Raw genomic sequence first — 26,301 nt, 5'->3', positions numbered from 1 at the left:
ATAAATGCACCTGACCGCCTTGAGCCTGAGCTTGGGCCGAGCCGAGCTCAAACCCAGTCCGAGTTTCAGCAAGGCTTTCTGGTTCTCTCAATCAGAATCTTCGGTAGCCAATGGCTATTTGAAAGGTCAACTCTTTGGGTTTTATTCGAAGGCATTGAACATGAACGTGGCCCAAAAACTCTGCACGTAAAGTGGCTGGTTTGTTTGTCAACGTTTTTTGGGCCAATTAAGAGTGGGCTGGCCATAACTTTAGCATGGCCATTTAGCCATAAACCCTGGCCGTGTACATCCTGTAACGGGTTTTTAATTATGCATGTCGCTATGAAATCGTCGCTTCTTGGCTAAAAGGTTCCAGCCAGCCAGCCAGCCCAGTCAACTGGGTCATTACCATGGCCTGGCTTTGATCTCCTGTTGATGGGGGGCCGTAAAAGACTTACTCCAACAGGTTATAAAGCAAGTGAATTGTCTTGAATGTAATGTGCCATAAACACATAAATTAGAGTTTTGGCCCAGGGATGACGATGTGGATGAAGATGGCCTGCAACTTAGGTCAGGCATTTGCCGGCTCTTATTTAGGGGCTTTCGAGAGCACCTCTTGACCTTTCCTGGGGCCCTGAGCCCCTGAGCCGCCGCTTAAGTGCGTTTAGGTCTCATATGGGTTCGATTATGTGGAGGAAGAGACTGGGTTTAAAAGCAGAGGGTGAGTCTTTAATTTATATAATAGAGGAATTGATTTCTACGAATATTGGATAGAGTTTATGGTACTAAATCGCTTTAGTTGCATATTAAATATTTAATATTATGAATTATATTTTATTTGCTTTGTTTCCTTTTTTTCCAAAATATAAAATTATTTTTTTTTTAATCAGTAATTAAATATGCGGAAATATTAAAGGAAATATTTTTTCTTTAGTTTCATCTAGAATATTATTTCTTAATTTAATAATTTAATAATTCTTATTTATGCGGAAATATTTCGGAAAAGTTCCAAGTCTTATCTCCCCTTTACAATGCCAAGAAATCTTTGGTTGAACCAGAAAAATTACGTTTAATTTCCGTAAATGCACTCAATGATGACTTTACAGCTCAATATTAATTGAATTATTGCAATTGAGACTTGATTCGTCGAGTGGAATACATTTTGCCCGACTTTTGGCAAGTCATCTTTCCAACTGCAGATATTGAACAATGATTTGCATCATTTGGCAGGCAATAAACTGTAAGACGCGGTATTCGATTTCAATCGGAAATCACGCATGCCGCAGCCAGTGGCTCGGATAGCCGGCAACTTCCTCGAGTTGCGATCGAGCGGAACCCTTGCCGCTTAACCCATTGCCCCTCTCAGTCCCTTAACCCATAGATTTAATGGGGGAAAAACTCCAACTGTGAGTCACGGAGTGGAACTCGCCGGAATGCCAGCCACAGAATCAGAGTGCGTGAAAATGAGTAATAAAGGAAACATTGCCACAAATTGATGCACTACGCAGTGCTACCTTTAATTGAATTATTAATTATGTACCTTAATGAATGCATAATTGAATAATAAACTACGTGCACACGCCCCCACAATTGTTGTGTTCGCTGGTGGAATTATTTTTTCCATTTTCCTCCCGAACTGTTAACCTTTTAACTTTTGTGCACCGAAAACCGAACCGAGGCGACCGGAGCGAACCAATGTTTCTCGTAGTAAACATAAGTTGGGGGTCATTAAGTAATCACATGGAATATTCCCGCAGCCAATTAAACCAAAAAGCCGCAAAGGGGGGTGTGGTGGAAGTTCGGCAAGGGAAGTCCACCGAGATGGATAGACAACATCGCTCACTGGCAGCTCCAGATACATATAACATATATAGCATATAGCGATACTGTTACAGAGCTACAGATGCAGATACAGATACAGATACATTTACAGATACGAATGCAGAATGCAGCATGCAGACACCAGATACAATTAAATTCGATTCAGGAAGCATTTATGCAGTTTGCATACATTTAATATATATACATATTCGGAAACATATGTATATGCACTTCCCATTTCGATTGCATTTCGGCCATACGAACATACGAACGCAGCTATAAAACTGCAACTGAAGCTTCTTTGATGGAACATTTTTAAAATGCATTGTAAATAAATAAATGCGGAATTTCTTTGAATTTTAAACGGTTGCGAGTAGCGAGTGCTACTTCAACTGAAATTTCAGAAGGATAAATAAAGAGTATAAAAATTCATTCTTTAATAGACTACAAAATATAAAAATAATTGTAATTTAAGTGAGCCTAATAAAGTTAACAAATTTCTATGGCTTCATAATATTTAAAATATGACCACTTAAATATTATTTTTAAATCATAATTTTTTGAAGTTGAATCTTATACCTTAAGCCTAGATCCTTAAACATATATTTAATTCATAAATTACAATTACGATAACCTTTTCATATTTCCCCATAAATGATTATTTTGTATTGAGTGTTGACATACAATTGTGATATTTCTGATTTCTATTGCATAACGCTCAAATGCAGTCATCCAATTACAGAAATCAAATAAGTCAGCGCACACTTCCTATAAATCAAGCCGCATTTCCCCATGGTGTCCCCAAAACCGAACCACACATTTTTGTATTATGTCAAAAATAATTCGAAAATCGTAGAAAAGCCGACATCCTTTGTTGTTGCCGTTAATGTTGATGTTGTGCATTTGTAATGAGCCAGCATTAGAGCAATCAGCTCGAATTGGTTACGTTGGTCAATCGTACCCCCTCCTGCACACCCACTTTTCATTGGCCACCCCCCGTTGTTGCACCACACTGGGCAATGCTGTAAAAAACAATTTGCAGACAATTTTCAGTGTTTCAATCAAACAGGTTTGACATAATTTCAGCAGCAGCAGCCAGCCAACCCCGCGAAATGTTGCCAATCTGACAATCATAGTCGTCGCTCCTCTGACAGTTGGTGGCTTGTTTCGGTTGTTTCGATTTTTTTTCGGGGACCGGGACAAGTTTCCAGACGTTGATAAACTGGCCAAACGTTTCAATCCCGTCCCGTTTCGATTCCAACAAAATACACGCTGTTTTCCAGTTGCAGTTTTATAAGTCTTGGCCTGCTCCCGCCGGGCATTTTTCCTATTTGTATCTCACAGATGCATAGATACGCGTACGTGAAGCGTTTTACATTGCTGCCTTACTTTGTGGGGGGATTTTCGGTTTCTGTTTCGGTTTGTTTGCACAACTCATGGGACAGTTGCCCCCCTGCCTTCTTGTTTTCCATTCCCACTTCACTACGCACTGACCACCATTGACCGTTGTCTCACATTCGTATTGCTTCCCAATTTCTAAGCCAAAGCTTTTTGGCCACACTGACCAAAAACTAACTATCTGTCTGGGCCAAAAAAAAAACAGGAAAAATATGACGGCAGAGATACTAACTAAAAGCCAACAACTTCCCACTTGTAAATGAATCCAATTCGAAACAGTGGTTAGAAAATTATTCTAAATATAAAATAAATACATTTAAAATATTTCTTCATTTAAAATAAGCCTATTCTTATTTTTAGACAGTTTAATTAATTTTTGTTAGATAATTTAAAATTCATTTCGATATGCGCATGGTAAATTTCTAGCATTGCATTTGGAAATCGTTCATCGTTTCTTATCAAGCTATTATTGGGTGTAATGGTTAAATAACTAGCTTCTTTTGTAGGAACCTGATCATAAGTTTTGAAATTTTGTCTCTCAACATCCTGATTTTAGTTTTCCCCCGACTTTGGACCACTGTTGCCTCGGCTCCTTGGCTGCTCACACACTCGTTTGCATACGACTTTTGTGCTTTGGTAATTTGTTTTAAATATTTGTTCAAAATATCAAAACGCACGTACGCTGGCCCCTTGTACGTGGTATCTAACAGATAGATGTGAAAATAAAAGTTGTTTGCCTGGCCACCAAAAACGGGAACTTAGGAGGTGTGGTGCTGGGGGACCCCTTAACAAGATTCTCATGGCAACTTGAAGACGACGAGGAAGGGGCGAACCAACCAGTGAAATTATGCCCACCGATCGGAGGCTAACGGGTTCCGCATACGTGCCAGCATATCCACCGATCTTTTAGTGAGTGATTCCGATTCCGATTCGATCCCAATTCGAATTGGTTTTGGTTTTGGTTTCGATTCGCAACTGGTGACATTGTTATGCATTACGCACCCAAAAACCACCGTCGAAACGAGACGTGTGCGCGGGCTTTGTTCCTGTGCCGCGGTTACCAATTGCGACCCAGTCCCAGTTTCGAAATCTCCCGGCTTTTTCCGAAACTTTACGTGACAGCATTTGCAGGTCGACCTTCGCGTGGAATCAAAAAAATGTGGATAAAAATGGAAATAGGGTGTAGAAAGCCTACAGCGAATAACTTTATATATTTTCACTGACTTACTTCTTAGCATACCTTTTAAAATAAAAAGATTTAGAAGATGTGTTATTAATATAATGTAATGTACATGCGTCTGTACTTCAACCTAGAGCTTAAAGAGATCGATATTTTCGATATTTTTATTACAAAAAATCTATAATATCGGTGTTTTCAAGGGAAAACTCATACTAAACATAGAGAAATAACAAACTGTTGATATTATTTCTCGACCTCAAAAGTTTAATGTATGATTTGTAAATCAAAGTTCATGTAAAGTACCCACAAATCGTAGCAAATAGTACTTAAAATAAATATACCTCCCTTACCTGACTGCCAACTTCCTACAATTAACACCCGAGTAATTCGTTGGTTTAGTGCACACTTTAATTGTCATATCGAGCATGACCGGTAAGATGAGACTGGACATCGATTTATTAGGTAATGGCTAACTATTGATTAGTCAACCGGTTGAGCGATTTGCTTGACTATTAACTTTCCATTCACACATGCCAGCCGCCCCTCTCAGTTCGTCATAATTGATGCATGCAAGCGATTAAGCCCATTACACGACTGATGCCGTTGGCCCAGTTGCATCAATTTGAGAATGGCCAGAACAAGGGCCAGAACTGCTGAACCAGTTACCAGGGAAATGCAAGCGCCTGAAGCCATGGCTATCGCTATAGAACAGCCAAAGCCAAAGCCATGGTCAGAGCGGATAACATGCCGATCATATCGGTATGCAAAGTGCCTCGGGTCCTCTGATTCCACCACGAGCAGCCGCAAAAAAGAAGCTTGAATAAAATAATATAAAATGGAATAAAATAAGAGCCAACAAAAAGCTAGGAAAACAGATTGCTTGTGATGATTCGGAAGTTGCAATACGCTGTAAAAAAATAAATAAATAATTCCGATTTTCTGTCAGCAAAGAATTCCTCAATCAAAAGTGTTGTATTTATTTTTGTTAATTTCTTTTTAGCGGTGAGTAACAATACAAGTATCAATTGGAGTCAAGAACCGTTCAAAGCAAACCAGTTCCATTTGATGACCTTATATAGCCTTTTGTTTTTTTTTATAACTTCCAAATAAGTAATTTTAATAAATGATGTATATTTTTGTTTTTATTGTAAATGGTTCACAGATGATGCAGATGTTTTAACGAATGATATACGAAATTTATTGATATATAGAATGTAATATGGAATACAACAAATATTTCTTATAATTCTTATATTACGTATACGTATTCTCCAAAGTTCAAACCCTACTATACCCTCTTCTAGGGTATCGATGGTAATACATGCAGACATACGATATTGCCGACATGATGGAAAATCATAAAATCAAAGAGGGCTGGGAGGACCGCAAAAAAGCGAAGAAAAAAGAAAACCAGAGGGAGCCACAGGATGAGTATTATGCCATTGGGCAGGGTTTCGTTGTGGGCTTGAAGTGAGTGAAAGGTCTCAGACTAACTAAGACAATAATCTAGCTCACATACTTTAATAGAAAACCGAAACATTCTAAAAATATATATGTGCAAAAGCGCTGACAAACTGTTTTTGCATTTAAATCTCTTGTTATTTTTGTTGCCGCCACGCTGATGTTGTTCTGTTGATTTGCACAAACAAATTTTGTCAACAAGATTAATGCTAATTGAAGTTTTTCAACTCGCCCCGAGTCGATTCCGATTCCGATGCCAAAGTCTCTTGTTCAATGAAAGTTTTCGGTTCGCCTTCAGCGGAAGTTTGGCCAAGTGCGAAAAGTTAGCAACCGAAACGACAACGACAACATCGCCCGTCAGCCCATCAGTAAAGATGATGATGTTATAATGAGGATAATATAATGATTATTACTGGGATGCTGGGGGATGATTAACAACTAGTTGACGGCCAACTGGCGTCAGTTGATCATGACTTTTAATTGGTAAATTTCTTGTCCGAGATTCTATTAATGGCCCAGTGAAGCAACTAAGTAACCAACTAACTAAGTAACTAACTGCTGCACGGGGAGTGTCTGCAATTAACAACTGTTAAGTGCCTCAACATTGAACTTAGCTGGTCTTGAATCGCTTCGCTCCAATTAACACCTGACCAACTCCCCATCACGTTCGCTTCGTCTGTTTGTGATTACGCGTTTTTATCGACTTTTGGGGCAGGTTTGGTTTGTTTGCATCTGTGATTCTGCGAGTACCAAGCGGAGAACATTGAGAGTGATTAGAGGTCTTGAGAGGCCACGGTCTTGAGGTTGCAGCCATTTAGATAGTGCCAGCGAAGATTTATCAATGGAGGGTGCCATTGAAAATATTTACAAAATTTAACAAACAGTCTAGTCAATTTCTGCTTGATTAAAAGCTTATAAAAAGTAGAAAATGATAGGAACTGACAAATTTAATATTAATTATTAATATTTAAATTAGATTTATAGATTAAAGACAAATTATTTTTAAATTTCCTTAACTTTCTAACCATTTTTCTTCGTTTGTAGTTAACATTATGTAATAATTACTATAATAAATACAACCATTAATTATGAAATTATTTAAACACATTTTGCCACTACTCTAACCAAAGTTGTATTCCATTTATTTTTTTGTAATTTAATTAAATTATTCAATCAATAGATCAAAATGTTTTACCATTATTAAATGTTGGCTTCCAGTATTTAAATTACCATGAATGTAGCAATTATGCCAACCCAAAATGTTTAACCTCAAGTCAAATGAAGTAATTATTTTATTTAATTTAATTTGGTTTTCCATTTTATTGCATCCCCACTTTAGCATTCAATGCACTTTATTTAACCCAGTATAAATATGTTTATGATATTGCACATGAATGAAACATTTCAATTAGCACAAATTGGCTTTTCAAATTAAGATCGTTATCTAGTTAATTTCTGTGAAACGAAATCATAATCGTGTTGCAGCATTAATAGCCAACCCAGAAATTAATCAATTTTCTGTCAGTTATTTTGTAATTTTCGCATTGAGAAGGAAATAAGTGCTGCTCAGCTCATTGACAGACCTTCAGCAGCTCTTCAAAAATTCACTCTGTTGCGGATCTGAATATTCGATGGCTTTAAAATCGCATTTATAGCTCTCTGCGCATAAGGGCTGAGTGGGGATAAAGTTAATATATCAGCTTTAAAAACGGTCACCAAGGGCGCAAAAGGGATGGTGGATCCAGTGTCCTGTATCCAGTATCCCATATTCCGTATTTCGCATCCCGTGTCCGTGTCCATTTCCATTCCCATCTTCGATTGCATTTGGCTGGGGGATTCATTCAATTTCCATTCGTCATTCAATCGGGCATGCAATTCAGTTATGAAAACCGAGTGCTGCGTATTTACTTTGTATCTGTGTGTCCGCCTGGCCCAAACACACACACATATACACACACGAACTCAAATTTGTTTGCATTTATGAATATGTATCCCGTCATAGACTCATTTTTATGGCTTCCTTGTTTACTTCTTTATTTCGATTGCGTTTTTCCTATGATTTTTTTTTGATTTTTTTGGATTTTCCCTGGGTAGCACTCCCTATAAAGGCTGTGGGTGTGGCCTATCTGTGGGCGTAATGCAGGCGCACACAAATACAACAGCATAACGAATGTTTGGCCAACGTTAGCTCCCCATGTAATCGATTTAATCATAATCCAGCTTTTACTATTTATTGTTCTGAGTTATAGTATAAATATGTATGCGTGCTGCATTAATACAAACACAAAATATTATCCCTCCTGCTATTGTTGTTATTTTCCGCTCTCTAGTCTGATTTTGTTGCTAGCTGACTTTGGCTCCATTGGAGCATATTTATGGTTATAGTATGCATAACTGGAGGCAACCATAAAGTAATAATATGAAAGCGACCCCGGACCGCCCCCTTTCCTTATCCTTCGTCTACTGTTTCATCGCAGGACTTTTGGGACGTAGGATAAGGGAGGCGAAGGCGGAGGCAGGCCGAGGAATTCGGGGGCGTGGCGTTGGTGGTGTACAATCATTGATTTTGGTTCAACTTAGTTTTTCTTATGCAAATACGCTAGAGCATTTTCCATTCTTACCCTGTCCGCACACTCATCTATATATATACGGATAAATCCCAAATCCTATATAGTTTGTGTGTGTGTGTGTGGAAGCGCCAGTGGGCAGGATATTGAAATATCCGGTTTACGCTTAAGTATTTATTAAAAATAAAAAACACTAGCTTGGGCTTTCAATTGATCTGATCTGAGACCCTTGAAATTGTTTTTGATTTCAGACTTGCTATTGAAATAACTACTTTATTATACTTTTGACCAGGTCGGCTTCTTCCTCCTTCTCTTTGATTAAGTTACAATGGAGATTCCGGAATGTTGATGGTTATAAAGTGCCTGGCCATAAACAAAAGCGGCCACTTTGTGCACGAAATTTCCATTTCATTTGATTGAGCATAAAGTCATTTGGAATTTATTAAATTAAGTATGAATGGTGCGGCGGTAAGGAGTTGAAAATGTTTGAAGTTTACCAAGAACCGCTATAAACCAAAAGTGAAACGAACTAAATAATTTAATTACTCTAAAGCCGATAATAATTTAATCATTTTTAATTAGTAAACATTGAAAGTCCATTCAGAAAGTTATAAAAGTTTCAAATTACCTGGGTCGTAAATCCCCAAAAACTCGCCGCAAATCCAAAGAGATCCGTGGAAAAACATACTCAATTTAAATGCAATAAACAAATGTATATCCTCCCCATCCTGGACGGTAACTTTCCCAAAACGGATTCAGTTGAGAACAATGTTTGCATTTGAAATAAATGAAGTAATAACTTTTATGCGATGTTAAACATTTTTATGCAGTCCACAAACATTGCGGAGGAAACATTTTGCTTTATGGAGATTTTTGATTTGCAACAAGCAAAATAAATTGAATGCAATTTGTGGCCAGCATTAAAATGAGGGAAAATACATTTAGCCCTCGGGGGGATATTTTGATATTTTCGGGGGCGTGGCGTAGGGGGTCTAGGCTTGAGGTTCACTGCATGTATTATCCACATAATATTCGTACATAATTATAGGTTTCGGGGGAACTCTGCTTGTGGCCACGACCAGACACAATTTTGCAACTATTTTTTCTGTTTTGTTTTGCGTTTAACTGACCCATGTTGTGGGTGCAGCAGCCACAGAAACAATAAGTACAACATTGGCAATCAGAGGAATTAACAATGGGGAAAAATCTCAGCCAAAAGCATTAGATGATACAACGGATGCACAGAAAATAAATTCGATATGATATATTGTCAATTCTAGCTTATTTCATATCAATAATGTCAAATTTATGATTCAACCATGTCAAATTGAACTTTTATCATATCAGTTATTTCATAAAAATTATAAAAATACTATTTTATAATACCAATTGTAGTATTTTTTGAACAGCAATAAAAAAAAAGAAAATCATAATCCGTATTTTTTTTAAATTGATCTTTAAAAAATATAAAATTGACCTGCTCATATCAATTTGATCCTTTGTCAATTTTTTTCCGTGTGGGCAGCAAGGAGAAGTAGAAATAAAATGCCAAAAAAAAGGGGCAACAATTTTGCTTCGAGGGCAAAGGTCACTCTTGGTCTACGAGTGATAAAAAGTAATGAACAAATTGTTACAACAACATCGAGCACTCGTAAAACATCTTTGTGCCACTTTGTGTGGGTCAGTGGGTCGGTTATTGTTCTTCATATCGGTCTTCGTCTTGTTCTCCAGCTTGTTCCACCCAAATTGGTTTATTTGGGGCGTTTTGAGAGGGGTAACTAAGCCCGCTGGCAGTAGACTCAATGAATTGGGCGTCACACAAACCGAAATGTTCGAGGAATGGGAAAGAAGTCGTCGTTTAACAGAGCATAGCAAATGATTTCCTACGAAATTTGTCACACACACCGAAAACAATGTGCACGCACTGAGATACAGATACAGCTGCAGATACAGATACGTATATATAGATACAGATACAGATACTTTGATAGTCCCCGTAGATACAACAAATTTCGGGGCACAAAGGAGACGGCTGAGCTGAAGGAAGCTCGTGAGGCAACAGTAAATAACATGCACAATGCCAAGATAAAGTGGCAAATGAGCAACACCAACAATGGCAACAATGCCAACAACAACAACCACAACAGATACAACAACTACAAGAGCATCATCAGTGAATATCGAACAAAAGCTCTCGTACGTGTTAAGCACTCATTGCTGTCAAACATGCCGCGCTCTTGACGAAGAAGAATGTTGCCCGCGACGTGTGGGAAAGCGAGCTGTAACTGTAGCACTTGCGGCTGATGGCCATCATAGCCAGAGATGCCCGTAGTGGGAGGGGGGGCTCTCAGATCAGCCATGGATCATACGCCCCATATACCATAGCTCTACCACATCCTGTTGAATTACTCAAAAAAGAAATCTTAAGTGAAGATCGATTGGGTATTTTATCAATAATTCTTATAGCTGTGTAATATATTTACACAAGGTAACTTTAATCACATAAATAATTCTGAAGATTCTCAGCAAACGCAGTTCGAAACGTGCCAAAATTATTATAGTACAGAAATGTAAAAACATTTCCGTTTTGAAATATGACACGATCTTTGTGAAAGGTGAGCCAAGGCCGAAAAATTCTCAGTTGTAGTTGGCGTTACTAATTTCGGGTACTTTTTTTAGTCAGTAGAAACCCCATGGTTTTAACACGCGTGAAGTACTTTATTACAAAAAACCAAAATAGAAAATCTATATAATAAATTATCAAAAAATTAATATTTTGCTAAAAATAAAATGTAGGTACTTTTACAAAAAAAAACAAAACAATTATCCTAATGATATTCTTTTCACTAAAAAATCATCCCCGAATAAAAAAACGATTTTACTTGGACCTTATCTCGTTATTTGGTAACAAAAACCAAGCTTCAGTTGAGTGCCCTCCGCGGTTTTGTTTGCCACAAAATATTAAAAAATGATTGCCTTGTTGGCCAGAACGAAGTGCTCAGCTCTGAGGGGCCACACCCATGCCATATACTACCTGCCCCTTGCACCCCTGCCACATTTCTGAGTCCTGGATCCTTCAATCCTTGAATCCACGCCCGGCCGACACGCATACGCCCCGTGTGACGCGACCGACACTTGAGCCGGCAATCAGGCTCAATCGTTTGGGCCAGAACGAGAAGAGAAGCGGGTGGTAAGGGGGTTTAGGGAAGGGGCTTGCAATCTGGGGCTGGCACTCACACATTCGCACGTACCAGGGGCCGCTGCCTTGAAATGTGAGCTCTTCCAGCGGCGGTGGCACAAACAACAAATATAAATCGTTAACAATAAATAATCGTCTATAAGAGACGACATTTGTTGCTGCTGCTGGCTGAAATTCCTCTTTTTGGCCAACTCGGGCGCTGCTTTATGCATTTGTAGTCGTATTTGTAACACAATTGTTTATGCCACTGCGGCTTGTTGTTCCCTTTTGCTTTTGTTGCTTTGTTTTTATGGCCAACAAAACCGCCCACCACCCAACGCCCATTGACTGGGCTATGGAGCATAGTTTATTGTTATTTTATTGGGGAGAGCCTTCTTTTAGGCTTTCGCGTGCTTTGTAAATAATTCGTGCTCGGCGCGTTTATGACGTGATTTCTTAACCGTTTACCCCCTCTTCGTCTCCCCTTTTCTGTTTAGCCTCCCACCCTCTAAGTGGGTCGAGCCCTTGCCACGCCCCTTCTCTTTAGTTCCAGTCATGTCGCATGCCACTCGAGCTCAAGAGGCTGCAATTTCAATTTGCAAAGAATTTCCATTATGACGCCCCACTCCCTTGATACTCTTCATAAAATGGGGAATTACTGGAGAGGAGGATTTCAATTAGGAAAAATAAGTTGTTACATTTATGATTGAGAAAATAGTTATCTTAAATTCAAAATACTATAAAAATATAAATTGGTTTAAGTAAGCGTAGATGGGAAATATCTGATAGTCTAGTAAAATAGGTAAAAAACAATTCTGTTTTTAGATTTTTTTCATAAAAATATAAAAAAAAAATCTAATTAATGGGTAACTGTTAGTCTATACTAACTAAATAACACTTTTTAGCTCTGCTTTTCACTGCTGAATTTTAATAAATAAGCAATATTTCAATTATTAGAATGTTTAAATTAAAATAAAATCAACTTAAAACAAAATAAATTAATGAGTAACTGTTAGCCTATACTAGCTACTTAACGCTTTTTAGAACTGCTTTTCACATGTGACTGCATTTTGCGTAAGCTTGAAGTTTGCAAGGCTTTTGTTTAAGTTTAATTGGAAAATATCATACTTTATTTATATGTATGTGGCAAACAAAAATTTGAAATTACATTCAATTATAAATTACACAAATTGGGGCAGTGAGAGGGAGATGGAGAAGTCATGGTGGAAGGGAGATAGAGATAGCAATTAAAAACGATTTAAATGTTTGCTTATTTATTAGCGCATAAATTTGTTTTTGTACAATATTTTTTTCCAACGGTCATTTGTGCATTACATGCCGCGATTGTTGTTGCATTGATTTTTGCCGTGATTTCCACGATTATGGCAGCAACAAAATCGCGAAAGAAGAAAAAAATAAACCGATTAATTAATATAAATTATAGCGGAGCGCATTTAATTTATTTATATTTTTTTATACGCCTTCTCGATTTTCGCATTCGTTACCCTTTTTTGTTTTATGTCGATTTTGTAATGTCGTGTGTTGCTGTAATTGTTGTTGTCATTGATAATGAGCGAATTATGTAATTACAATTCGTAATAGTGTGTGTTTATGCATGCATGTGGGTAAGTGGGTGTGCGTTTAGTTTTTCTATAGCATTAATTTTTTCGAAAAACTGGCCATAAATAAACAGGTGTAATAATGGCGCAACAAACAATTGAAATTGATTTAGAAATTGTTCATGGCAATTTTAGTTCTTTGTTCGTTTTATGTAGATTTTTAAATTAACCTTAAATGTTCATTATATGAAGAATGAAAACAATCAAATTAAAATAAATCATAATAAAAATCAATTTATGTTTAATTAATAAGAATTCAATTAATCGAGCTGCACATTGAAAAGTTTTACCCTAATTTTCGATGGTTTTGGTGCTTAAATGGAGCCATTTATTTTAGTTGTAAATATATATTTGTTTGGAGTTTTTCAACTTAGAAAATTTAGTTGAAATTATTTGTTTTCTTTTTTTTTAATTTTTGCGAATAAAATGTGAATAAATTGATTTCCTTTCCCTTAAAGTCAGTTTTGAGTTACTGACAGACAATCCCTTAAGGTCAAACTCATATTTAACTGCATTTAAGCCCCATTTTGCTGGGTATATTGCATCAAAATCTCTTTGGACCATCATCACTGGTAATTTGCCTATTCAATTTGGCTTTGATTGCCGTTATGCGAATATGAGGCAATTGCTTGGCAATATTTGCCTGGCCAGCTAGCCACACACATAACCGAAAGCATAACCAAAACTATTTGGTTAAACGCTCGAATTGGCCGGCAGCTCAGGTGTGGCTGGGTTTTGGTTACCCCGAATGGGATTGGAATGCAATGGAGTATTTTACACGATTGTGACGCAGGCGCAACCTGGATTTTGGAACCTGGAACCCCAAGCGGAAAGATATCAACCGATAGCATTCAAATATATATTCAAAGAGATATCTCGAACAAGATCCAAGACACGTAGCCCCGCAAAGTTTCATTAATTTAATTGCCGCAAATGTTTGTCACTTGTGAAAGATTCGTAATTGGATATTGCGAGTTCGCACACGTTCTGCTGAAAAGATACGTGTAATTAGCATTTTCCAGAAGCTTATAAAGGGGAAGGGGGGATGTGAAGAACCTGCAGTTTGCTCAATGCAAACATCGGACATGGGATAAAGTCGTTAAGACACCGCATTTCGCCAACAATAGCTAAACTTCGCAGTTCCCATCGACTGAATGCCGACCCACTAAGTGCCCCGGCACACACATATTATCCAAAGGTCGGTATCTGGGTGGGTGGGTCTGGTAATCCCAAGAAAAAACCCCTAATCCCTGCTTAATGGGGTCTGAGAAAGGGCTTCGTTCATTAGATGCAGATCCCATTGGAGAGATTCATTTGAGCAGCTGTTAATTGGCATCGGCATCGGCCATTATGCCATAAACTAGACGCTGTCACAGACCACTCAATTTCAATACCATTGCGGCTCATAAAATGACGCATCAATATAATCAAAATTATCATTACCACCAGGCATTGAGTGGCCTGGGAAATGGGAAATGGAGCCTGGCAGATGGGAAATGCGAGAAGGCAGAAATGGGAGCGATGGGCGATGGGAGAAAGAAAAGCGAGAAGCCACAACAGCCACGATGCATAAGCGACATAAAAACTATAATCAATATCCATATCCATTAGCGTTATCGTATCAACGAACTCCAATAATAATAGCGTACATATGTATGGCTGTATGGATGGTGGTGGCCACCGCAGACGCAGCCAGGACACGGCTACACGGACCCATAGTCCTGGCTACGGACAACTATACGGACAGCGATACGGACACCGGCACTGCCACTGGATAGGATGCCCACCCGTCGAGATCCTGGCTGCCCGTCCATTTGTCTTCACGTAATTATCTTTTAATAGATTTAACGAACATTTTTCGCACCGACTCGTTGCTTGTGTGTCAACCCAGTGACAACAGCAAAAGCAACAACGGTATTAACAAATAGCAAAGAATGAAATCGGTAAAGTCATGTTGGGATATTTTATGGGATTGTAAATACCCTATTGTAGTGGCTTTGATTTTGAAATGTAAAATTAAAAAAAAATATTTTATAAAAAAAAAAAATAAATAAAAAAATACTTTTAAATCAAACTACTTAGTATAATATTATTATTACCCTTATAACTACTTAAGATATCCAACTAAAAGTGGAATGAAAAGATATCCTAGTAATATTATAAGTTATGGTTATTATACTTATCATGCAAATGGAATTTGGTGGGAATGTCTCTGGCCCTATTCATAATAATTTCAATAACTTATCTCTCCCCCTTCCAAGTGCAATGCAAAGTAATTGAACATGTTATCTGATATAATCAGCGCTCGCAGTAATTATACAAGTAAAATCGTTTGAATAATCCCGTGGAAACATTGTGTTTGCTCTTCAAATTATTTGCATTGTCACGGGTTTGACAGTAAAAACGTGGAGGAGATGCAACCAAATCGATTGCACAGTCATGGCCACTTAACCGAAAAAAGTAGAGGGTATGTAAGGCCCAGTGCAGCGGTATATATACGTATGTATATACTATATAGCGCTATAGTCGGGAGGAGCCCCAGTCAGACTCTCAGACAGGCCAAAGCCAACGGAAGTCGGAAGTTGTATGGCACATGCGGTGGTCGGTGGCGGTTGCGATGGCGATGGCGTCTGCACCACTGGTAATGGCGATGCCAATGAGCCGTTGGTGGAAAGGAGTGGTTCGTAGGGGGTTCGTGGGTGAATCCTGGGTTGATGACGATGCCCGACCATTTCCATTTTATGGACTTTCAAACTGTTGCTGTTAATTATTTCTTCTTCTTTTAATGTGGCCACTGGTGTTGGCCGCAGTTCTTACTTATTCCGCCCCCTCTTATATTCCTCCTGTTAACGATGTTGCCTTTGCCTGCTGATGATGATGCTACCGCTTTTGCTGATATTATGCACCACTACCCCATTTTCCATCTTTCCCCCTTTTTGCATTTCTCGCTCTTGTGGCCGTTGTTTGCACTTTTCCACCATTTTACACTTTATTACAAAAGCATTAAATAAAATTTCAAAGCGAATGGGTCTCGTCAAAAGTGTTCGACGAGGGTCTGGGTTCTGCGGTCGGCAAAAGTAAAGGAAAAGCAGAGAAAATCGAGGAAAAGCGAGGAAAAGCTCGGGGGTTGTGATGTAATTTTCGATTCGCATTTGGGTGGTGCGAACAGAATTCCATGGAAATAAGCAAAGTGGTGCAGTCGCTGATTTTTTGTTTGCTGTTGGCCGCGTTGTTCTCATTGTTGCTGCCGGTGCAATGTTGTTGCATTGCTAACAGAGCTGATCCCGCACCCCCCTTTTCCTCACCCCCTTTCTCGCCCCTCGGGTGCACTTGTTATTGTTGTGGTTCATACTTTTGTTTTTCAGCCCATTGTTAACCGAAAAGTTTTTTGTGTTGTTGTTGTTGCTGGCGGTGGAGTAGCAACAGCGGGAGTAGCAACAGCGGCAGCAACAGCAGGCTGGCCAACAGCAGCAACAACAACAACTGCAGGCAGTCTGGTGCACCGCACGCAAACAAGCGCCAAAAGTAAAAGAAGTACCAAAAGCTGCAACACCAGTTCGAGTCACACAGTGGTAAAATATCTGGGATGGGAATCTGGGAAAAATAGTTTCAAATTAAAGGTACTTAAAATAGGCTTTAAAGGCTTAAAATTTAAAACTTATATAACTATTTGGAAAAAACACATCGGGCAATTTCCGTTTCTTTTTGTAAAAAGCAGGGACCGTAAATAATCATTATTTGAGATTTTTATTTTAAAAGGCCTACTGAGGTTTTTACAAGTTTTAATCAACAAAATAATTGGTTTTTATGCACTTTATAGACATGAACAAATAACAGTTCATTTGTTTTCCAGATTTGTTGAAATGCATATACTTTGTGGACAAGAGTAAAAAGAACGTTATTTTTGACGTTTAAAACCAAATATCACAGTAGTCTTTTTAAAATAAAAATCTCAAATAATGATTATTTACGGTCCCTGGTAAAAAGTCACCTTATTCATTCTGGTAAATCTTAATTATTTTAACCTGAAATATTTAAATCAAAAGTTTTTTTATTTAAAAATAATTTTCTTGGAAGACAAATCCTTCAAAATGTGGAAATAAGGAAATGTGGTTTACAAAAAAAAAGACAAAGCACTTTAAAGGATTTAATGGATTGTATATAAATATTTTCAGAATAAGTTAAAATCTATTTTTGAAATTCGCTTCTAAATCCAAGTATTTTTATGCTCTGTGCCCCACTGTGCCGAACTGTTTCAATTAGCTGCGCTTCGATGTGCATTGACGATGGAGTTTCGGTGTCGACAACTGAGTGGACAGCGGGGTAAGCACGGTGGGTCGAAGGGCGGTGGGGAAGTATCTGCGGCTGATACTTAAACAATGTATAAATTCGTCTACAAAGTCGAGCCCCTGGCCCTGTCCCCTTTCTCTATGAGAAGTTCATTCAGTGCGTACAGAACGAGTACCTTTCGTAGCTTTTCCAAAACGGCAGCTGGATGGATGGACGATGGGACGCTCCTCGCTGGCATCGGTGGCTCTGTGGTCGTCAACGTGGTGCAATCAGCTGCAGTGGCTTTTTGGCCGCACTGCCAGTTAGCCAGTTTTTCAGGGGGGGAAGAGAGGAGATGGAGGGACAGGGTCTAGTTGGTAGGTGGTATCCAGTCAGTTGAACGAAGCTGGCAGACTGCCCGGCAGCTAACTAAGTGTCCCTCGATGGCCCCGCGGGAATCCCCGCTTTCTGTCATTGGATTGCACTGCGTCGCGTTGCTTTCGTCACTCATCCGACTGAGTGAGCGCCGAGCCAAGCGCGAGTGGTGTAAAAGCTTCTCAATTGGTGTGAAATGCAACACCCAGCGGCCACAGAAACTGCATGGGAATGGAAAACTGAAATCAGAAATGGAAAACGGATAGCGGGGAATGGGTAATGGGGAATGGAAAACGAGGAATGGGTAATGGGTCTCGGTTTCCATTTGCAAATATGGCAAATATGGGTTAATTGTGCGAGACTTTGACTTGCACGAAATTATTTAATTTTCATTTTCATATCGAATTCGAGCTGTCGCGGTCCCGGTTTCGCTCCTCCTCCATTGTCTCCTCGGCCCTTTGCCTTCCTTTCTGGGATCCCTTTGTTTGTTTCCGCCCATTGTTCATGGCGCGTCGCTTGTTTGTTTTCCACGCACTTACATGCAGACAGTGTCGGCCGAAGGTGTAAGGCGGTTTGCCTTTTTATTGCCATTTATCATCAAAAAGTTTGTTTAAATTGTTGATTGTTCAATTAATATGTTTTCCATCTCATTAACATGATATCGTTATCAATTAACTGTAACAGGAAAGTAATAAAAATAAATTAAAAACATTTAAAAGGTAATAAAATGAAATAAATCTCTCATCTTTTGTTAATCACTAGTCGTTTTATTTATTTGAATGCTTGTTATTAAAGTAATGACGCAAAATTATTTATACAAATGATTATCATCTAAAAACTAAATAACAGTATTAATTAATTTCATTTAGAAATCAGAAAAAAAATAATGAGAACGTAAATTATAAAAAAAAAAATATTTTATATAAAAAAATAAACTTTAAACTTAAATACTTAGATCAAAAATAATAAAATAATTAATTCAATACAATTTATCTAATACAACTTCCAAGATATTCGAAATGGAAAGTGAAAGCAATGAATGCCAATTACTTAAATTGAGATAATAACTGACCAAAGTTATAGGGTAATTATTCTAAATGCCGGTGTAAATTCAATCCCTTATCGCCTTGCACTTTTATTTAATGAACCAACTTGGTATCGTATTTACATACCTAATTTACTTGGTTTGCTTACGCCCCCAATTATAGCGATAAATTGACGCTATAAAGTCGAATTAATGATACTAACTTTAAATACCTGTTGCGAATCGAATGAAATTGCTAGAATACAGTTACGAAACGCACTGTACCTACTGTTTGTTCTGCTCCCGCTGCTTTTGTTGGGCGAGATATCTGACTGCGGAACAATGCCCTCTGAGCTTTGATTACTTTGTCATTTTCGTTTGGGGTTCTGGGTGCTGGTCCGGAATTTGCGACTCAGTCGGGGTCTCTGGGTTTTCGAGTTTTCGGAGAACTTAATTCAATTGACTGGAGCCATTCGTTAATGCTGCCCAGCCTGTAATTATCACTATTAGTATGTACTAACCAAGGCTTTTGAGCATGTGCGCACTTCAAACAGACTTTTCAGGCGTCAATGACTGACATTGGACACTCGAATCGAACTGAAATCGAATTCGATTTGAAATATATGAGTTAAAGTTGAAGTAACAGGTTGCATGTGCTTGCACTTTGAAATTCCTATGCCGAAAACGGGTTCATTAAATTATGCGAGTACAGTTCAAAATTTGCTTAAATTCGCTGCTCGCTTTTTGGTGTAATTTAAATGAGTTCAAAAATTCTGTAATTCATTTGTTATCGCAACTTTTGCATAGTTACAATTGCATTCGAAAATTTGAATTTTATTTAATTTTATTCGAGTTTAATTCGCAATTGGGGTTTTGGTTTCATATCTCTCGTTTTGTTGGCTTTCGTTATTTTGCCTTCGTGTTTTTTGGCCTGTGTCAACAGGTGCGTCTGGCACTTCATTAGAAATTTCACTGACGCGATGCTCCACTCCTTTTCACCATCTCACTCTAACCCTCTATACCTTTCCCTTTTCCGCACTCCCTGGTCCGACCGGCAAAGAACAAAGTTTTAATTAAATTTCGAGCTTTACTGGAGCGAAATTAACTTATATATATTTGATTTTTAGTAGCCAAGAAACAGTCGCATGGCTACCGCTTTGGGGCTCTTGTAATTGGCTTTATGGTTTTCGCTTCCCATTCATCTGGCTCGAATTAAAGGAATAATTTCCCGAAACTTCTCTTCGGATGGGGCGGCGGTTAGCTGAATGCTGGGTGTCCAGATATTCAATTAAGGGATTATCTGTGTCGCTGAAAGGGAATGAAATTGCAGTCTTTTCACTATAAATTTTGGCTTAAAGTGGGTGGCATGTGCTCCTAAGCGGTTTACGTTTTAACAAGTGATTAGCAGCTTAAATTATATAGTTGAAAATTTGTTAACGTGAAATTAGGTGATCTTTTAAATTATTTTAAATTTCCAGGTCAAATTGTCAATGAATCCGGCTGATTTTGTGAATTTCGTTTAATCGACTTCTAGATCCGCAGATGGGAAGTACGTAATCTCTACCCTTTAAAGAAGCGGATCGAATTATTTTTGCTGTGGTACTTAACTGCAGAATAGAATTTAAAATCCGGCTTGAAGGACCAAAATTTATATGGGGAAGCTTTTGTATTAGTTTAATGAACCTAAACGACTTAATATGACCTGTATTTACATTTCCTGTTTTAATTACTAATTAATTTCTCTTTTTTCCCTCTTTACAGATAATTAGGAAACATTTACCCAGCTAAGATGGATGATCCCAAAATAATGAACATTATGAACGGCATGAAAACGCTGGAAGATCATTGTCAACTCATAAATGACGTGAAGGGTGAGTGACCAGTCAACAAAAAAAGCCAAAAAAATATACAAAAACCTAAAGCAAACAAAAAAATCCAAAAACCAAGATCAAGTACCAAACAACGCAGAAACCCCGGCCACAAACCAGGAAAAATAAAAGGCATTTATGTGAAATATTACATTAGCGGGGGATGACTGCCTAAGGGAAAGTCGAGAGGGGGGTGTTGTGGGGTTTAAAAACAAAAAATTTGTTGAAATTGACAAATTATGTGACAGACTTTTGTCAGCCGCCCACAGAATCCGAAGAGCCAACAACAATTGTTGACAATTCACTCAAAGTGTGCGAACCCCTTGTTGTTGTTGTTTTTGGGTGGGGGTGTGGGTGGTGTCAGTGGTCTGGGTGGGAGGGGGGTTTAACTCCCTCTGTTGGTGTTGGAGTTAGCGTTGAACAAATGCCCCAAAGCGCTCGAAAAGCTTTAAACGCCGCACTCGAAACTCCCACTCGAGTCACTCGCAAGTGAGGCTCAATTTCGCCGCGTCCACGGAACAATGATGGCCTGGCTGGTTGAGTGCTGTCTTACTGCCTGGGTTTTCGGTGGGGGTTTTATGGGGGGGCTTTCCACATTTTCAGTTTAGGGTTTTTGGGCGACGGGCGCGCGAGGCGACGCAAAGTGCGCTTGAGTTGCATTTAAGCCAATTAGCATAGGTAAACAAAACATTTGAGTGAGCCAGCCAAGTGCTTGTGGTTGAGTGCGGCCTTGGGCCAGGAATTTGCCACCCAAGGAGGAGGGTGGTTTGGGTTTGGGTTTGGTGTGGCATAGCGGTGGTTTGCCATTGGACAGGAGGCGGAGGAGCAGCTAGGTGTCAAGTTGTATTTGTATGAATGTGTTTGTTATGCTTCAGCCTTAAGGAACGGATGAAGGGCCAACGGCGGAGACACATCCACATCCACATCCTCCTCAGCAATGTTGCATTTATTATGCAATTATCAAGTGGCAATTGTGCAAGGGTGTTCTATGTCTTTGTGTGGATATGGGTCCCTGTTCTCCGACTGACAGTGATTTACGCCGACGATTGGCAATTAGGCAGCTCGAGTCTCGAGATGAAGGCTAAGGCGAGGCGGGATATCTCAAGATGAAATGCCATTCAATTGAGGAATGTGGAGAGCAAGGGCACTGAAAACAACGGCTAAATCATTTTGATATATTTTTCAAAAATATTTTTAGCTAAATGTCTAATCATATTTTACTTAATAATTAGCATATAGCTAAAGCTTTATAGTTTTGTTAAGTGGTTAAATGTTAATTAGCGTTAATCTGCTATTTATTTTTAGGTAGGTAGACAAACAATCTAGGGGAAATGTTAAGAATTGATTTATTATATTATAATTAGTATTATGATTATCCAAGTATCTTTAAGAGTTGTAAAATTTATAAATAAAATAGTGTTATATTGTAACTAATTATTTAATCAAACCAATATAGTAATTTCCACATACAAATCCATATAAAATTTAAAGATCATGTATATTGTAAATAGTGGGATATAAAAACATATCAAAAATCCAAAACCAAACATCTTTATCAAATTTTGGCTATGAAATATTTTATGAAAATATTTTGCATGTATGTAAAATGGCTCTATTTAATTTTTTGAAATCAGTTTAGCAACATTTTTTCTGCCAGTTTAGCTGGCAGTACACGTGTAGCATATGCAACTGTGCGTGTGCCAGCATTTTAGGCGTGTGTGCGTTTTAGACAATAGATGAATGGCTCGACGAGCTGCTAACTTGCAAATATTTATGAGTGGCCCAGCAAGTGGCAGACGACGGCAACCGATGCCGCAAACAACAATGTGGGCAGAGATGGATGGCCTCCGCAGGGGGTGGTTGGGTGGATTCCTGGGGGGAGGAACCATTGGCAGGCGGCGTTGAAACGTCAAGTGTTGTTGCCGTTTTGGCACTTTGGCAAAAATGCAGCCAGGAGCTAACCTCGTGCCCTCCCAACTATGTTGAGTGTTTGTGGCTCTGACTGCTGCTGCTGCGATTGTATGGGTGCCGGCAGTATCTGTGTGTGGCGTGAATTATGCGCAATTCAAGTGGCATTTGATGCGCATTTAAATTCGTGACGGGGCTTCAAGTTGGTGGCAAACAAACCAAACTGAAGCGAGGCGAACAGAAAGCAAACAGATGGTTTTTGGGTGGGCGGGGGACGCCCAACTGAGCCTGTGAGCCCACCAATGATGCGCATCAAATTGGCTAATTGTTTAATGACTGTTTGCATTGATCTCTTCCCCAGACGAGTCGCCCATGCAAATGTTCTATAAGGACAAGGGCGTCTTCCTTACTGGCGGCACAGGATTCTTTGGCAAAAGTAAGTTCCACTCGACTCCCAGTACGTGACTGGAATTCCCATCACTTATTTACCCCAACTCTCGTATTTCGTATCTCGTGTCCCCAGTTATCATTGAGAAATTGTTGCGCGTCACGGAGGTGGGACAAATCTATTTGCTGATACGCACCAAGAAGGGCAAGGATGCCTTTGCCCGCATTGAGGATCTGTTTAATGATCCGGTAAGTAATGGAGTCCTGCTAATTATATTTTTTCTCAACAGATTATATTTAATTTGTATTTTATTTTCCCAGGTCTTTGCCAAGATGAAGCAGGTGAACCCAAAGTACCGATGCCAGATCACCATTATCAGTGGCGATTGCTCGCTTCCCGGTTTGGGAATCAATTCCGATGAACGCGAAACCATCATGGAGAATGTCAATATCGTCCTGCACAGCGCGGCCACCGTTCGTTTCGATGAGAAACTCAAAATGGCCATTGCCATTAATGTGCACGGCACCAAGGAAATCATCAAGCTGGCCAAAGAGATTGTCAACCTGAAGGTGGGTCTTAAATTGATACAAGATTTTAAATGAATAAACACAAACAAATGAATAGAAATACTTCTGATTTCGCCATTTTTAAGTTATCCTAATTTTCCTCTAAAAAAATCAGTTATTTTACCAAAACCAAGGAACAAGTTGTCGAAAAGTGAACCCTTAATCAATTGGCATTCAAAACTAGAAACTTAAATGTTTTAGTATTTGTGGAAAAAAGCGTGATGTCGAAAATATATTTTTTAAGATCTACAAAAAATGATTTTGATTGTTAGCTTAGCTTATTAGCTGTACAAAAAAGTTGACCTTTTACCTGGAGCCCCTATTTTAGCAGAATTAGAAACCAAGAACTTGATCCTTTTTTTTTATTAACTACAAAATTTATAAATTAAAAATGTAAAAAATATTTTATATTTACCTTAAACTGTTTACTTATTTTACGAATATTTTCTAGGCCCTCGTCCATGTCTCCACAGCGTTTGCACACTGCAACATGCGCCACATCCAGGAGAGGTTCTACAGCGGCACAATGACCGGCGAGAATGCCTTTAAGCTGAGCGAGTGCCTCGACGAGCATACCCTCAACACCCTCACCCCGACCATCATCAAGGGGTATCCGAACACCTATACCTTTACCAAAGTCCTGGCCGAGAATGTGGTGCAACAGAGCGCCCAGAACCTGCCAGTCACCATCTTCAGACCCGGCATTGGTGAGTTCCATTTAAATATGATCTCTTAATTTACAAATGAATTTCATTACTGAATCTCTGGTTAAGCTTTAGCAATTAAGTCGTTCATTGCGCCACAAGTTTGTTTAGTTAAAATTAAATAATACTTTTGTTCAGGTTTTCACAGTCATCGTTTTGTAATAAAATCATTCATTAAGACATGGGCGTTTCTAGTACTTTTTGTTAGTCAAACCAGCTGCAATTTATTAATGATTTGCTGGCGTGCTTAGAACCGGTTCTAGAGGGTGCTGAATGAGCTGGCTAAAAATGGTATAAGAACATGTGTTATGTCTTCTTTTGTTTGGTATATATTTAAGTTGTAGTATAACAAATTGAGTGTAAATATATTTTTATTAATTTCATTTCATATACAGTGATCACCACTTACCGCGAACCGGTTACTGGCTGGATCGACAACATGTACGGTCCCTGTGGAGTTATTGTGGGCATTGGATCCGGAGTTCTACGTGTTTTTACCGGCGACATGGACAACAAGGCGCACATTGTACCGGTGGATATGTGCGTGAATGCCCTTTTGGCCAGTGCCTGGGATATAGCGCGTAACAAGTGAGTATAACTATATTAACTGAGTCAATAATGATAATTAATATGTATTAATTTAAAACTTGCAGGTACGAGACTCCCCCGATTTACAACTATGTCCCGGATGCCGAGAACATGGTCACCTGGCGGCGCTATATGGAGGATGGCTTTGAGTACGGCTGTGACATTCCGATGCGCAAGTCCATCTGGTATCCGCGCTTCACCATTGTCCCGCACATGTGGCAGTACCACATCCTGTGCTTCCTCTACCACACTCTACCCGCCCTGGTTATGGACGCCATTATGGTGATAATTGGCAAGAAGCCCAGGTGGGTTTTTTATTTTTATATATTTTATTCTCAAAAAAAAATGATATGAAAAGATGATCGCTCGCTCTATTTCGAATCTCAGAGAAAGGGAAATCGGTATTGCATGGTGAAAACGATATGCCAGAATATAAATCAAAATTTTTTTGGTTCACTTACAGAATGATGAAGATCTACCGCAAGATCCACAAACTGAGCAATGTCCTCAAGTACTTCAGTTCTAACGAATTCCGCTTCGACAACGATAATGTCAGGAAACTCACTGAAAAGCTCGATGATCGGGATAAGAGGCTCTTCTCCTTCGATATGCGCGATCTGGACTGGACCAATCTGTTCCGCGTCAGTCTCTACGGACTGCGTTTGTATGTGGTCAAGGATGATCCCAGTAATATTCCCGAGTCCATTAAGCGCTACGAGAGGTGTGTATCCATTGAGTTCTCTCTTATTTATTTTTTTTACTATCGTAAATATTTACCTTTCCAGGTTGAAGGTCCTGCATTATACGACACTGGGTGTTTTCTACGCTTTAGCTGCCTGGGCGCTTTATGCCCTCGTCAAGCTCTTTTTATAGGACCCGTTTACTTAATCTTTCGATATCATTTTAGGGCATATCTTCTACTCAATCTACTCCTCTAATCTTTCGGCGCAAACTCTAACATTTCCGTTTCCGCAATAGTTGTTAGTTATAGCTGTATGTATCGTATATATGTATATCGTTTGTATGTTTGTATCATATCCATACGCCCATAGTCATATGTTTGAAACGCTTTATCCGAATCTTGTATAGCTTAGTTCGTACGTCTCTAAATGTAAATTTGCTAAAGTCGATGGCGTAATGTGGATGTAGATGATCGATTACAAGTACAATAAAAACTGCTTCACATTTTGTTTGGGAAAAATATACTGGTTTTTATTTATTAAGTAATAAAAATATTTTATTTCAGTTATAACTAATAAAAATAATTCATTGGCCCAACAAGTCGTTTACTTGATAAACAAACAAGAATATATTTTCCTCTTTAAAGTGGGACAAACAAATTCTTTAATTGAAACTGAAATTCCATTTTATTACTGCGAGCATTGAATGAAAAAGCTCGTTTTAAATG

The 26,301-nt window shown here is 38.8% G+C and overlaps 1 protein-coding gene across 1 annotated transcript in view; it reads left to right on the top strand.

Annotated features, from left to right (window-relative positions):
* Nucleotides 1-26,094, top strand: part of wat (waterproof) — a 31,025-nt gene extending 4,931 nt beyond the window's left edge. The window contains exons 2-10 of the mRNA XM_017150722.3: nt 20,633-20,742; nt 23,009-23,083; nt 23,171-23,283; nt 23,356-23,604; nt 24,053-24,308; nt 24,701-24,893; nt 24,959-25,198; nt 25,357-25,614; nt 25,679-26,094. Coding sequence (XP_017006211.1) covers nt 20,661-20,742; nt 23,009-23,083; nt 23,171-23,283; nt 23,356-23,604; nt 24,053-24,308; nt 24,701-24,893; nt 24,959-25,198; nt 25,357-25,614; nt 25,679-25,766 — 1,554 coding nt within the window. The 5' untranslated portion in view covers nt 20,633-20,660 and the 3' untranslated portion in view covers nt 25,767-26,094. The remainder of the gene's footprint in view (nt 1-20,632; nt 20,743-23,008; nt 23,084-23,170; nt 23,284-23,355; nt 23,605-24,052; nt 24,309-24,700; nt 24,894-24,958; nt 25,199-25,356; nt 25,615-25,678) is intronic.
* The last annotated feature ends 207 nt before the right edge of the window (nt 26,095-26,301 follow it).

Source organism: Drosophila takahashii, chromosome 3R, assembly GCF_030179915.1.
Source record: "Drosophila takahashii strain IR98-3 E-12201 chromosome 3R, DtakHiC1v2, whole genome shotgun sequence".
Lineage (NCBI taxonomy): Eukaryota > Metazoa > Arthropoda > Insecta > Diptera > Drosophilidae > Drosophila > Drosophila takahashii.
Note: the sequence above shows the minus strand (reverse complement) of the source record. Positions and strands in the feature narration are given on the sequence as shown.